At 40.4% G+C, this 15619-nt stretch overlaps 1 protein-coding gene across 3 annotated transcripts in view; it reads left to right on the top strand.

Annotated features, from left to right (window-relative positions):
• Positions 1-12: 12 nt before the first annotated feature.
• Positions 13-15619, top strand: part of LOC121933523 (protein-glutamine gamma-glutamyltransferase 4-like) — a 24476-nt gene continuing 8869 nt past the window's right edge. The window contains exons 1-11 of one of the 3 annotated variants that reach the window (XM_042473387.1): positions 13-185; positions 3428-3601; positions 4113-4292; positions 5024-5130; positions 7023-7152; positions 7946-8064; positions 9607-9714; positions 9906-10080; positions 10673-10805; positions 12358-12461; positions 15389-15619. The exon at positions 15389-15619 is cut by the window's right edge and continues 21 nt beyond it. In XM_042473387.1, the coding sequence (XP_042329321.1) occupies positions 3586-3601; positions 4113-4292; positions 5024-5130; positions 7023-7152; positions 7946-8064; positions 9607-9714; positions 9906-10080; positions 10673-10805; positions 12358-12461; positions 15389-15619 (1303 nt within the window). In that variant the 5' untranslated portion in view covers positions 13-185; positions 3428-3585. Of the gene's footprint in view, positions 186-961; positions 1438-2173; positions 2190-3427; positions 3602-4112; positions 4293-5023; positions 5131-7022; positions 7153-7945; positions 8065-9606; positions 9715-9905; positions 10081-10672; positions 10806-12357; positions 12462-15388 lie in introns of those variants that run through there. The other 2 variants (XM_042473386.1, XM_042473388.1) reach the window with 2 other exon arrangements.

Below are 15619 nucleotides of genomic sequence, written 5' to 3'. Positions count from 1 at the left end.
CCCCCCCAAAAGCGTGATTGTCACGGGGGCCGCCGGGTTATGGCATCCCTAATTCTAGCATATTCTGAAAGGAAAAACCAATCAAGAATGGAGTGTACCTCTCAGCAGGTACCAATGATGTAATCCAGGTGTTTGTGTGTAAAGACTGTCATCTGATCATGACTGAGAGATAGAATAATAGAAAGGTAAGTTTAGGTTGTCTGATAGTACAGCATTTTTTAGAAAGCTGACTTTGTAGTTTCCAATGTAGTTTGTCGTTTCCAAAGTACAGTAACATCCAAAGCCCACAAAACAGTGCTACCTTTATTGGGCCAACCAAAATGCATAAAATATATGTTGCAAGCTTCCGAAACTCTACTTGTGTGGAGCTTTGAATGCTTACAATATATATTTTATGCATTTTGGTTGTCCCAATAAAGGTATCACTGTTTTGTGGGGTTTGGGTGTTACTGTATTTTTCTATGTGGCCAACACGGCTACCTCTAGTTAGTTCTGTAGGCCTGTTACAGACAGCCAAAATAAAGCTGCTTCGAGTCACTTTGGAGGTACTGTATGGTATTTCAATGATACATGCATCCTAAGAGTCCAAAGGCCTCACCAAAGCCACGCTCCAGTCCTAAGGACTGGAGTGCAGCTTTGGTGAAGCTTCCAGACTCTTAGGACTCATGCATCATTGAAATACCATACACTGGTACCCCGGGTTATGAAATTAATTCGTTCCGCCGCCGCTTTCGTAACCCGGGATACTTCGTAAGCCGAATAGCCCATAGGCGCTAATGGGGAAAAAGCCGCGGCTGCGCCGCGGCTCCATTTAAAACAGCGCCGGGGTTTTTTCGTAACCCGAAAAAACCTTCGTAAGCCGAAACAATAAATCCCTATGGGATTTATTCGTATCCCGAAAAATTCGTAACCTGGGTATTTCGTAACCCGGGGGACCAGTGTACCTCCAAAGTGACTCAAAGCAGCTTTATTTTGGCTGTCTGTAACAGGCCGTAGTTTTACAAGTTGGTTTTTGAGCATTTTCAGCTGTGCCTTGGCTTACACTGCTACAATTCTGATAGAAGTGGTTGACTTCACTTGGAATTTCAACATTTCTCCAGAATTAGGTGATTAAAATATTAGATGAGTCAACATTGCTCAGTTGCTTCTTAAACTAAAGCCTAATTTTGTTGAATTTAAGCACAACTGCTTCTTGTTTTGGGCAATTATTCTAGGTTTTCTAAAGAGTAGTTTGCCTGGGAATTGGATTGGCTTAAGGGTGTTTTGAGTCTAGCCATCAGAGTAACAGATTCTCTTCTAACTTCTCCCAACAAAATATTTCTTCAGGAAAAAAAAAGTCTACCTCCCTCACATTCCAATTGAAAGATAACTATCTCAGACTTCAAAAGCTTCCTGAAGTCATGGAAAGAATTTTTTACCCTGGGGTAAAGACCTGTGGTAAGGCCTTTAGCGCAGTAATGTGACATAATTATATCACATATTTAAAATTAATCAACTGAATTCTTTAAAGCATTCCCCTTCCAACATATTAACATTAGACTTTTTGGTATATTAACATTTAATTTAGTGTTAACTCTTCTCAGGCTGTGGAATTTTCTAGGCTGGCTTCCTCTCCGCTTTCTGTTCACTGGCAGGCAAAGATCTTTTCATTCAAACCGGGATTTAATAATTGATTGTTTGCAGGGAGCCTTTCAATGAGTTTTTTAAAGGGCTTTTTTGTAACCTTATTATGTTTTTAAATAGTTATATGCCTTTCCAAATTAAATGGTGTTTTAGAATTATGATTTGTTTAATTCTGTTTTAGCATTTTGATTGTCAGGTTTCTAGATTAACCTGCTGTAAGGTTAAAGGCAAGAAATAAATATTAAATAAAATAGCATGCTAAGCCTTTCCTACTAACTTCAAGGCCAGAGTTGGGATTGCATAACTGCACCAGAAGCAGGGAGGGATACTCTGTATAAACATCTGCCATCCTTAAATCAATAATGATCCCATGGAAATTTCCTCTGTTTCTCGTTTCCATTGGACATGGATGAGAAGGGAGGAGGCCCATTCACACTTCATTGCTATTATCCCACTTTAACCGCATGTTGCTGTCCTGTGGAATCCTGGGATTTGAAGTTTAGGGAGAGACTTTTAGAATTCTCAGTCAGAGAACTCTAGTAGCTCAACAGACTACAAAGCCCAAGGTTGGTATCACAGCAGTTAGTGGAATAATTAGTTATTGGCTGCATCTACACTACAGAATTAATGCAACTTAACATTGCTTTAACTGTCATGGTTCCATGCTATGGAATTCTGGGATTTATAGTTTTGTAAGCTATTTAGCCTTCTCTGTCAGAGAGCCCTGGTGCCACAACAAACTTCAAATCCGAGGATTCCACAGAATAGAACCATGACAGACAAAGCCGTGTCAAACTGCATTTATTCTGACGCATGGCAGCATCCTATGACTATGCAGTGTGAATGGGTCCCAATCCCACAGGCACTGAAGTTCATTTTTGTGACATCAAACATTGGACTAAACCCGTGCTTTTCTTGTTTGTTTGTTTGTTTGTTTCTCTTTCTTTTTTGGAGAAACTGATTTCTTTAAGGGGAAGGGGAGCATTTTCATCGTATTTTGTGTTTCAAGAAAGACACATCCTGACCTTAAACTGAGTGGGAAGAGCACTAAATGTGATGGAAAAGCATTGAGGTAAAAAATGTTTTGGTGTTTTTACAATGGGAGGGGGAGTTAACCCGTATATTCCACTTTAACTGCCATGGCAAGCATCCTATGGAATCCTGGGATTTGCAGTTTTTATCTTCTTCTTCTTCTTCTATCCCACTTCTGCCCACAAAACTGGAACACAAAGCAGCTTACAAATTTAAAAGTGTAGAGTTTGCATGCAGAATTCTCAGCCTGAAAGCTCTTGGTCCTCCCTAACTTACAAACCCCAGAATGCCACAGGATGTTGCCATGGCAGTTAAAGTAGAATATAGCACCATAACAGTGTAGTGTAATAAGAGTTAAACAAAATTCTAGCATAGGCTTTTATGAACTCCAGTCCACTTCAACAGAATTAATTGAATTTGTTCTAGAATTAATTCATGTTAGAATGGATTTCATTATTTGGACAAATATCATTACAGTTGTGGCCCTTGAACAACGAGGAAACTGACCCCCATCTTTATTGCTTACCTCTTCCTAAAGGATTAAAGTCCTTCTAATTCCACTTCACTCCTCATTTGTATACTATTTTCCCCCTTTAATGAAAACAAAAATAGTACATTTGCAGCTTCCTTTTGATTTTAGATGTGTCACCTGTCAGAACAATATTGGTTCTTATATGACTTAGTGTAAGATGCATTTCTAACATGAATACATTTTTTTATTCCTTGCACATTGCATTCTCTGTTAAGTTTACATCATTTTATTATGTTTCAGCTTCCCCCCTTCTAACCAGGAAAAACCCAGTGTACTTTTTTTTTAATCTCAAAAGAATGTCATAAAAGATGGAAAGTTCCTGCACTACATCTATAAAAGCGTAGTCCACAGAATAGTTGCCTTTGCAAATCTTGCTGGAGCAAAGTCCAGGAAACAACATGAGCAAGACAATTGGTAAATACATGAAGAAATCTTCATTCTCTCTTACTTGCTTTCTTCCTTTCTGCTTTTAATTGACATCTAGATCTAGGTGGGACAGCCTGGAACTGCATGCTACCAAAGTTAAATCAAAGGTTCTCAAAATGGAAGCCATCTTTCCCAACCTTTTGGGACTCATCTGTGAAAGAAGTCGACCATTAGCAAACAAATTGTCCGCTTTACAGGGCCGGTTCCAAGTTTGATGGAACCTGGGACAAAGAGCTCTCCAGATTCTTTCTCTTGTCTCCCTAATGGGATTATCCCACCCACCAGACATTCACCCCCAGTTTATCATGTAGTGGATAAGGACTGATAAGTTTGTTGAAAACAGGCAACTCCAACTGCCTAATAGCCTTCAGTCTAGCACTCTAGTGCTGGAGAAGAAGCTACTACTGTATTTCTGTTTCTGTCATGCAGCTTGTCTCCAATGCTTTCCATCCCAATTCAGCAAAGAGAGAGGAAACTATGTCTTTGCTATCATTTGCAGGGTATTCTCTGAAGGCCATTGGAGTTGACTTCCTCAGAAAGGAGAATACTTTTCTCCATCATACCAATAAATATAAGAATGACAGCCTAATTGTGCGACGTGGGCAAGAGTTTCAGTTGAAAGTGTCATTTACCAGGGATGTGAAAGACAGTGACAAAATCTTCCTACAATTCAGCACTGGTAAGCAAGTAAAACATATTTTGTCCCTGAAATAGTTCAAGGAGTGCATATGGTAATACAGTACTAGCATCTATCCATCAGAGTTTCTATAATCTGGAAACAGAAACAAAGTGTTTCAATAAGAATGCATTGTACAAGTTCAAGAAAATCCATAGAGACTAATTTTATTTTCTGAATGGTTTTAATTTTAAATTTCAGGGAGAAAGAGACAATCTTCAATTTAAAAATTGTCTTGACTAAGGTTGCTGCCACACTGCAGAATTAATGCAGTTTGACACTGCATAAACTGTCATAGCTCCATTCTATGGAATCCTGGGATTTGTAGTATGTTGTGGCACTAGAGCTCATTGACAGATAAGGTTAAATATGTCACAAAACTGCAAATGCTACACTCTGATGCAGAGTATTTTGGTCTATTAATTTTTATCTTGTGCTTTTTACCTCATTTGTTTTAAATTGTTTTAAGTCTATAAATAGTTTAATCACATTTTAACAATAATTTCTTGCATTTACATACTTGAATGTATGTAATTTTTGGTAATCGTTTTAATTTTTGTAATCTCCCTTGATTTCCAGTTTGGGGGCAAAGGAGGGATATAAATGAATAACTACTACTTAACTACTACTTATCCCCACTGCTACAAATAGACTAGAGGATAAAGGTAAGGGCTGAAAACAAGGCCTGTTATTTTTATTCTCTATTAATATTATTCTTTCTGAATTAATTACAGGTGAAAAACCAGTTAAATCCAATGGGACATTATTACACTTGAACACAAGATCAGGGCAGAATGATCAAGGATGGCATGGCAAGATCTGTCAAACAAGTGGGAAGGAGGTACATATGTTTGGAGTATCCTACACTGAAATAACCACTTAGAGCAGTGGCTGATTGTCACACAGAAGGTGTTTTTTAATTGCTAAATACAACAAGTATCCATCATGGTGAATCTTTCAGTATTTGTTGGTCTATGTGTGTTTAAAAAATGTGCACCAAAAGAATAATTGTCCACAGAAAGCAGTTAATGCCCAAGTGATCTAGAAATCTGAATGGATGATATAAGGCTGGAGATTTTGCAAGTGGCACTGCTGCCAATTTCTCATTCTTGGCCAAATTTTTTACAGGTGAGCCCAGGTTATAAAATAATGGAAGAGAAAGATTTCTTTGAAGGTCAAATAACTTTGGTATTCTCAACTAGAGTGTGGAGTTTATCACACGGAACAGATCCTGTGTAGAAACTGGATTTAAACTGGGGGGGGGAAACTCCGCAGAAGCGCATAGTTTTTCAGACGACGTTAGGGGTTAACCCGAATAGAAAGTAGAAAGAAACGCAAAAGCAGGTTGTTTTTCAGACAACGTTAGCGTTAATGAATTAACTTGAATGGAAACTAGACAAAACCCGCTCCTTTTTACTTTTAGAAAATCCTGAAAGAAAAAAAGGGCAGGTTTTGTCTACTTTTTGTTTGGGTTAATGTCACAGTAACCCCATCATGTGTGAAAAACTACCCATTTTTGCGGGGGGGGGGGGTTGTTTTTAAATCCCATTTCTGCACGGGGGATTTTGCATTTCGCCTGTGTGGTAAACTCCTGTGTGTCTGTGCACCTTCAAGTTTGTGTCGGTCTCAATGAAATAATGCAACATCCAATAAGTGGTGACTAAAAGTTCCATTCATTTCAGTGGATCTGCTCTCCTTCTAACATTGAATTTAAGCAGTTTGTCCAAAGCACATAAATTACCCATATGAACAGACATATTAGAACTGGAAAGCTGTGCTCACAGTATATTTGCTACAGAAATTAGAATAACAATGAACTAAGGAATTTGAAGACCAGCTCAGAGCTTCAAAAAGTTACTTTTGAACTAAAACTCCCCGAATCGCCCATCATCATGGCACAGGCCATACAGGATGGAGGATTCAGGGAGTTGTAGTACAAAAATGTAGTGTGCTTCTGTTTGAATTTGGTAAGCCTATGCAACATGCAATCCTTTAACAGAGAAATCAGCTGTATCTTAATATAGAACCCCTGATTGCTCCAAGTAACTTGTATTATCAATCACTATATAGCATCCAAAATAAAGAGGTTGTTTCCTCTGTTGAACAGCCTTTTCCCACAGGAATGTAGTAGAATTGGAGCAGCAAAACAGAGAAATCTCCTCCTTATTGCATGTTCTCTTGATGTAACCCTACTTAAAGCCAACATGTGATAATGTCTCTCAACTTCTACTTCAACTTCAAATGTCAGGACTGGCTTCAGGTAGCCATTCCCTGGGTCCACTTATTTTTGGTGCATACTACAAGATGTACTAGGAGTGGCAGATGGAGGCTGCCATTTTGATTTCTCACAGTACTCCATAACAAAGCATGTTGTGGAAATGTGAAAGACAAGCTTCCTGTTACTGTCTAGAAGACTAGTTGAGAAAAATGGGAAGAAGGCAGAGCAGGTGTCAATGGTGCATTTGGCGCAATAGTGAATGCAATCATTTTCCATGGTTCATCTCTGGAAAATCCAGGAAAGGGTGTTTGTTTACACCCCTTGAACCAGTCAAATGTCTTCAATGTGAAAATTGCTAATTTGTGCTTATTTCATTATTTTAAAAGTTTATTGTTAGTAATTAAGGAACAAAACATCTGATGCATTCACTGGACTACCATGTGTCTACATTTAATATTTAATTATGTTGTATACTATCCTGCTACAGCATTTTGATGGTCTTGTGTTTTTCATAGTGCCTCATTGCTGTGACCAGTCCAGCAGATGCAATTGTTGGGAAATATGTTCTGGATGTGATAACAGAGTCTAACATTTATCACTCTGGAAAGAATGATCTCTATGTATTGTTCAATCCTTGGTGTGAAGGTAATCAATACAATCTAAATTTGCTTAGTTTCTACCACTGATGTGTAAAAGATATGCTCTTTAGTTTATTTTGCCTACATCCAGCAAGACTGGATTATCCAGTAATTGTCCATAAGAATGTTAATAGATTTTTGAGCTGTGCCTCTTCAGTCTAGTCACAATGACAGCTTAAGGGACATCATTCAATAGATTATTGCATTGCAAAAGTAATGTCATGGCTTAAATATCTCTCCACCAGAGAATCTGAGATCTTTAGCAGCATGCTTTCCACTGGGAAGTGCTGAAGTGAAGCTATATGTCATTGTAGAGTAAAATAAGAAGATATTTTATAGGGAGCACTTATAATGTACCACGGAATGTAACCATAGAATATTACCAATAGATAGAATATGGTGGCTGTTCAAGGCAGCACTATTGGGAGAATGGCTACGGACATTGTTATTTTTGGATGTGAATGACTGATTCTGGATTTGGGGTTTTCATTTACCAAAACAAAATAGTCGGTTTTGGGTAATATGGCCTTCATTTGGCTGGAGTGGTTCCTGCTCTGCCTCAGGCAGCAAGATGCTTTGAGACAGCCTAGGCATGCTGTTCTGTAATGATAGACTTTCCCTGAAGCTGGAACATCCACTCCTAGTTTACAGGAGAGGACTCAAGTTATCTTTATTGTCTGTCCATCACCATCTTTCAGTTTCTGACAGCCACAGATATGTTGTCTGCGCCATTCTGAAAGTGTGTTGCTCTAGCCCAATGGTGGAGATTATCTAAACAAATCTAATAATATTTGCTTTAGCGGATTCTGTTTTCATGCCTGATGATGCTCAAAAAGCTGAGTATGTGCTCAATACTACTGGATATCAGTATTGTGGACCAACAGAATATGTGCTTTCAAGATCCTGGCATTACGGGCAGGTAAAAAGACTCACACATTCTTTTCATTCTCTTTGTCCTTTGGATGTAAGCATGCACCACCATTTCACTTACTCAAATGTGAATTAACAAAACATGGGGGAAGCAAAAATGATGCAGTGGCACATCTGACTGTATGAATATTGGCTAATAAAATAGAAAGCAGCCCTTCAGCAAAATTGAGAGCAATGTGATCGAGAGAAGTAGCCAGTTGAGCTAAGCCTTGGGTTCAGATTCTACTCATGCCAAGAAATTTGGGCATCAGTCTCTCATGCGCTTGCCCCCCTCCAGACAATCAGAATAAGCTTTATGCTGTGGCACCATTCAGTGGAATATCAGCCACTGTGTCTATGAACATATCAAGGCCTTAGAGAAAGGGTGGGCAATTGCCAAGGGGAGAGAGAACATCTTGTGAAGGGTACCATTATCACACACCTTTCCTCTGGGCTGCATCTACACTGAATTAATGCAGTTTGACACTGTTTTAATTGTCATGGCTCAATGCTATGGAATTCTGGGATTTGTAGTTTTGGAGATATTTAGATTTCTGTGTCAGAGAGCTCTGGTGCCACAACAAATTAAAAATCCACTGGATGGAGCCATGATAGTTAAAGCAGTGTTAAAGTGCATTAATTCTGCAATGTAGCAGCAGCCTTGCAGTTCACAGAGTTACGCCCAGAGATGGGAAGTGATGTTTTTTGTTGGTTCCTGGATTCACCCCAAATATGGCTGATTTTAGAGATGGGCAGTGAGAAGGCAAAAGAACTCAAATTACCATGATTATGTGGCATTGAGGTTTGGTCTTTACTGTTTTCAGCTGTTATTAATTCAGGAGAGGTATCTGGGGGCTTCAGTGGTTTCTTTGGGGGCTTGAAGGATTGCAGAGTGGGACCCTGGGGGCAGCATGTGGCCCAGTTTTGCTTTAGAGACTGAATTAGTAAATATTGCCAGAATACCACCTTGGGTCCCTTCTGGGAGAAAGGAAGCATACAATTGAAATAAATAAATAAATACATGAATGCATGCATGCATGCATACTATGACATTTTTATGATGCAACGGAGATTCTAATTTGACTTTCAAAGCAAATGCTAAACCAAGGTTAGCTTCTAAAACTGTTTTAAATTGTGAGCATATGTTAAAACTGCTTTTTAAATTACTGTTTAGAATTGCTGTTAAAGAATGGTTTCATCTGTTTTTATTTGTTGTTCATCACCTGAGAGTCCCTGATGGAATGAGAGACAAAAAAACAAATGCTGTAATAAATCAAAGCTTTCTGTGGAAAACATGTGGCAGCATTGAACTTAGAAGTGGTGCTGAACCTGCTTCTGTATTGTTCTCTGTAAAAATGCAACAAGGCTTTCTGCTAGTTCCATATTTGCTATGAGTCACAGAATAAATTTCACAAACATTGTATACATTCAGTAAGTCTTACATCGTACTTGAAGATCAGATCAACAGAGCTTTTTTGTTTAGTAAAGGAGAGTAGTTTCCATCAGTGGACAATTGAAAAATGACCAGACTTTGCTTCCTACCACAAAACAGTTTGAAGAAGACATCTTGGATTGCTGCATGTATCTCTTGCACAGGAGCAAACTTGGGCCAAATGATCAACGAGATCCCATTATGATTGCCAGAGCTATGTCAGCATTGGTATGTCCTTTCATAAATGCTTCAACACAGATTAGATTTGTTTTGTTCAGGGGGAGGAAACCCCAGTCTGGCCTAGATTTAGCAGTTTTAATCTTGTGCCCCTAACCCTAGCAGATATGGAGGGACAAGTGTATACTGAAAAGGAGAATGGGTTGTACAGTATGGTTTTGTTCTCTTCATCTGTTCCATAGGTCAACATGAGCGATGATGATGGAGTCATCCATGGAAAATGGACAGAGGGATATGAAGGTGGTACTTCTCCTGCTGACTGGAGAGGAAGTGTTCGAATTTTGCAGCAGTATTATAGAACCAAAAAACCTGTCTTTTATGGGCAGTGCTGGATTTTCTCTGGTGTGCTTACCACAGGTAGGGCAGGCTGTATATCTTGGAAGATCCATTGCAGGGAATTTCCCACAACTGTTTCCCTTTAATCTCTGTTAATAGACTGGCTAATGCTGGGAAGAGGACAATAGATGAAATCTGATCTCTCAAGGCTCTTCTTCACAAGAAGGCCATCAAAGTTGTTCCTGTACTTTATGCTCTTTTAGGGTCTCCAGCCAGGCCAGACATATATGTACCAACTTGGAACAGAGTCCATTCCCTTTTGTACTATTTCCCATCCCTTAGAAAATAATAGTCAGTATCAGTAAAGGAGGTTAACCAAATCAACAACCTCAAATTAATACAGTGGTACCCCGGGTTACGAAATTAATTCGTTCCGCGGCGCCCTTCGTAACCCGAAAGATTTCGCAACCCGAAAAAGCCATAGCCGCTAGCGCTGGAAGCCGCGATTTCGTGCGAAAAAGCGCCGAAAAGCACCAAAAATTTTTTTCGTAAGCTGGAAAAAAAACGTAACCCGGAACAGTTTTTTCCTATGGAATTTTTTCGTATCCCGGAAATTTCATAACGCGGTGCTTTCGTATCCCGGGGTACCACTGTATCTTTCTTTGCATTCTAGTCATGCGCTGTCTAGGGATTCCGGCGAGAAGTGTGACAACAACTGACTCAGCTCATGATACAGAGAAAAATATAAATGTTGATATATACTTCAATGAAAAGAAAGAACAACTGCCCAGTGAAGATTTCATATGGTAATTATTACTGTTAATTAATTCCCTTGTGAGGTAATAGCAGACAATGATTCCCTTCCCCACTCTTATCCTCTGGTATTTCCTCTCATCCTCTAGATATTTTGGACACCAGTTCCAATCTTCTTAGCTAGTGTGACCACTATCTGTGCTGGATCTGTTATCCAACACATCTGGAGACACCAGACTGAGAGAAGCTTAGACTGTTAACATCATTCAACACTGGGTCCTAAATGGGTGGGAATGTAGTTCTGTGGAAGAGTGTCACGTTGTATGCAAAAAGTGCCAAGCTCAAACTCTTGGACCTTCAGGTACAGCCTGAAATATTCCAGCCTAAAACACTGCCAGTCAGTGTCAACTCTACTGTGCTAGAGTGACCAATGTTTTGACTTGGTATATGGCAGCATTATTCCTCTATTTATAGGCCCCCCCCTATTTATAGCCTTGAGTGGAATTCTCAGTCTTTAGTTCACAACTTGTTCTGAATTGGGTTATATTCCCTCTAGAAGATCAGGTTTATAACTCGGTAGTGCTTTTGGACCCAGCATTATTCCTGGGAGGTCAGGTGGCTACTATGGACAGGAATGCCTTTGCCTAGCTCTGGTTGGTGAACAGACTGCTTCATTCTCAAAGGAGAGCAGGTCTGGACACATTGATTCTCATGTTAAGTACTGCTTCAGTATATTATTTTGCTGTACTTGCATGGTGCTGCCCTTGGAAAGTGTAGGGAAGCTACAGCAAAATTACATTAAGAGACTGATGTGTGTATGAGACAATACATCACCAGTCTTAAATAACAGCATTGGATTCCAATTTGCTTCTGATTTCAAGTTGATGATTTTGGCTTGCAAAGTCCTAAGTGGCTTGGGACAGTTAGAGTGAACAACCTTATATACCTTATATACTCTTTAGCTGTTAGTTTGCATGTCATTTCTAGTTTGCTGGTCATTGTGACATCCTTTCTCTTCCTGCAACTGTCAGTCTGCTAGTATCAGTTTATGTGTCCTGCTGTTCTCCTGCTCTCATCTCTACTGGACCATGTTTTTTTTTCTGCTTTGGGGGCCATAATAGATGATAGATAAATCCAAGAAAAAAAGAAAGAAAGAAAGAAAGATTGATTTGCTTGGGCTTCCCTCACTTCCTTTCTGTTACTATACCAGTCTGCAGCAGCCAAATGACAATTCTATTATTTTCAGAGCTATTATGAGGAGGAAGCTTAGCTTCCATGTCTTTGCATACAGAACTGAGTTTAGTTCCCAGAATCTTTGATAGCAGACATAATAAAGCTGAGAAAGACCTCCTGAGCCCTGGGAAAGCTACCACTGGCACTGGGTTAGTTATTTTAAAGCACTGGGCCAGTTGATCTAACAATCTGATAAAAGAACTTTTTCACATGCAGCTGCTAATATTCTTCATCATCATATGATTCACACGAGGATTGTTCTGTGCATAGAAATTTCAATACAATTACACACACATTAGCCAGGTCTAGCAGATGAACCTGCAGATGCAAGTTTTTATTTTATTTTCAGTTTTGAACCCTAACTGCCCATAGGAACTTCCATGTATGGAATGATGTCTGGATGAAAAGACCAGACTTACCAGAAGGCTATGATGGCTGGCAGGCAGTTGATGGCACGCCTCAGGAAAAGAGTCAAGGTAAGACTCGATATCAATGAAGGTCATAGAAGCCTGGACAAATTCTATGAAATTAAAAGGTTAAACATCTGTCAGATTAAAACAGACCTTTGGTAAGCAGAATTACTGCTTTCATATGTCAACACAAACTGACCATAGTAAAGATATGAAAAACCAGACCACCTTATGCAGCCCTTTCAAAATTTAGGGCAATGATCATGATTTGCATCTCTCAGGATACGATTACATTCTACCCCACTCCCACAACTATATTAATGTGGTTTATGCTTGATGTCTCAATATCACTTGGTACTGCATCAAAAGAAGTAGTTTTATATTCACAAAAGCTTATGACCAATTAGTCTTAAAGGTGCTGCTGCTTTTCTTTTTTTTTTTTTCTTTTTCCCCCCTTCCTTCCTCCTTTTTAATGTACATAAGTATTCACTTCCCAAGTCCTACTGGATTCAATGGTTCATTCTAGTTGGGACTACCAATTGGATTTACAGTGAATAGGAAAAGCAGGCACCAGCCTCACTCCCAACAGACTCCAGAGCTTTTGCTATAGAGTAAAATGGCCACAGATGGAGGTCTGTCTATTGTGAGCACTCTCCTTATACTTAGCACCACAAATTATTCAGGGAGTAACACATGAGTCAGGCCTGTATAAGGGCCACCTTAAGTCTCACAAGAGGATGATTTCTTATGAGAGGTCTGGTCTTTAGTACCATCTCTAATGTCCAGGAAGTCTGAACCTTCAAAATAGGCTCTCCTTTTGCAAGATCTGAGGTGGGCTTTATGTAGACCTGTTTCATTCTGCCAGTCTTGAGCTAGCCATACAACAGAGAGGGATGTCCCGCATTTGTGTCAAAAATTCTGGCACACAAGTGTATGAAATCTGAGCAAAGAGTAGCCCCTTCAAAGCAACTATTTGCTGCCAAAGTACAGACAGAATTGTTTATGAGCCACCTTTAATTTTAAAAAGAAAAAAAAAATAGAAAAAGAAAAAAAGTTGTGTTTCTGTGGATATACGGTCAGTTGAATTCCCAGTTTTGCCTGTTCATGCTACTTTCTGTATTCTTAACATCTCTGATTTGTGTATGCTGCTTGTGAAGAAAGGCCCGTTACAGACGGGCTTAAAAGTATGTGCGGCGCGTGTACTAGGGTTAAGACGGGGTGGTGCTTCTGCACCGCCCTAACCCTAGTGCGTGTTGCGCGTGCACAAAATGCCAGCAGCCGTTCCACACAGCCGCTGCCATCGATACGTGACGACCGTGCCGCCTTCAGACAGCTGCGCCCAGCGGACCAAAGGAGAAAGGGGCCAAGCGGCCCCTTTCTCCTTCTCCCTGCCGCCATGGGGTGTCCTTGGGGTTTGAAGCCCCAAGGACACCCCTTTCCAGGCTGCGGGGAAGGGGCCTTTTGCCGCTTCCCCACAGCCCGCAAAGCAGCGGATCGGGACCTCAGCGGCTGCCGCTCTGGACACTGAGGCCCCGATCCGGCGGGGAAAGGTGTGCCTACAGGCTGCCCCAAAGGGGCGGTCTGTAATGCGCCTTAGACACCAACTGTTTGTGTGCAGTTGACACACAGTACAGTCAGCCCCCTGTTTTGGCGGCTAGCCTTCCATGGACTAGAGCATTTCAAATGGCTCTGCACCATCAGTGTCAATGAAGATGCGTGCACACAGCAGCACCAACACAGCCACGCACATGTTGTTGTTGTTGTTGTTGTTATTATTATTATTATTAACCTTTATTTATAAAGCGCTGTAAATTTACACAGCGCTGTACATACAATCTTTTAGTCAGACGGTTCCCTGCCCTCAGGCTTACAATCTAAAAAGACACAACACAAAAGGAGAAGGGAGTGGTGGTGAGGAATAGGATCAGGTCCAGCAGATCTTCTCCACCTCCGAGGCCTGGACCAAGGCAGATGGACTGGAGGAAGGGCTTGGCTTCTTAATGGATGGTTAAAAGGAGGCTTCCTGGGTCAGAGAGGGGCTCGCCTCTGGGAATGCTTCTCTAAACAATATAGTCTTTAATTCAGTTTTGAAACTGGGTAGAGAAGTGATGAGGTGTGCATGTGGGGGAAGAAGGTTCCAAGAGTAAGGGGCAGCAAGCGAGAAGGGACGAATGCGGGAGGGGGCAGTGGTAGTCCTACACTGTGACAGGAGACCTTGACTACCAGAGCGAAGGGTGCGAGTAGGAATGTAAGGAGAAAGAAGGTCAGATAAGTAAGGAGGGGCCAATCCATGTTGGCATGCATTGAGGCTAACAGGACTTGAGCTCCCATGTAATTTGGTATCCACTGGGGGAATCTGGAACTGACCCCTACCAATATGGAGGGCCAGCCATATAGAACAACAGAAGAAGAAGAACAAGAGGAAATGGTGGGGGGAAAGAAGACAAGATTTCAGGTGGGCAAAGTCCTACATAGTATTGTCACTTTGGACTGTGGAAACGAAGTGTGTTCCAAAACATACCCTGTTGAAGAAGGAAAGCTGCCATGCAGGTGAGCTATGGAAATGGGCTCTGATTTTAATCTCACATATACACCAGGTGAATACAGAAATGGATTAGTCAGCTATAGAACTAGTATCAAAATGCACACTTTACAGTTCTTCAATACTCTATACTCAGATATCACGAAATAAGTTTTGCCCAGAGAAATTGTATCATAGACTTAGCTTGGGTATATTTCAGCATGGAAATCTTGGGTGGCAATCATTAAAATGCAACATAAATTTTTCAGTGCCTGATTTTCACATAGATTTCTGAAATCATAAAACTATCGGGACTTAAACCACAGTCTAGTAATTGCTTATACTTTTCTTTAGCTGCAGTTCAGCTGCCATTCACTCCTGGATAGATACAGACAGGGAGACTGTGTAGTGGGCCCATGGGTTCTTAATGCAAGAAGGGGGAAAACTTAACATTCTTCATTCATCTATATAGGAATTTTTCGTTGTGGCCCTGCATCAGTAAAAGCAATCAAATATGGAGAAGTCAACCATGACTACGACACCATGTTCCTCTTTTCTGCAGTAAATGCAGACAAGGTCTACTGGGTCATAGAGAAAGTCAATGGAAAAAACACATATGTCAAATACAATGAAGAATTCAAGGAAGTAGGAAAGAAAATCATCACCAAAGCTGTTGGGAAGGACACATATGAAGATATCAAAG

The sequence above is a fragment of the Sceloporus undulatus genome, chromosome 6, assembly GCF_019175285.1.
Source record: "Sceloporus undulatus isolate JIND9_A2432 ecotype Alabama chromosome 6, SceUnd_v1.1, whole genome shotgun sequence".
In the NCBI taxonomy this organism is placed as follows: Eukaryota; Metazoa; Chordata; class Lepidosauria; order Squamata; family Phrynosomatidae; genus Sceloporus; species Sceloporus undulatus.
Note: the sequence above shows the minus strand (reverse complement) of the source record. Positions and strands in the feature narration are given on the sequence as shown.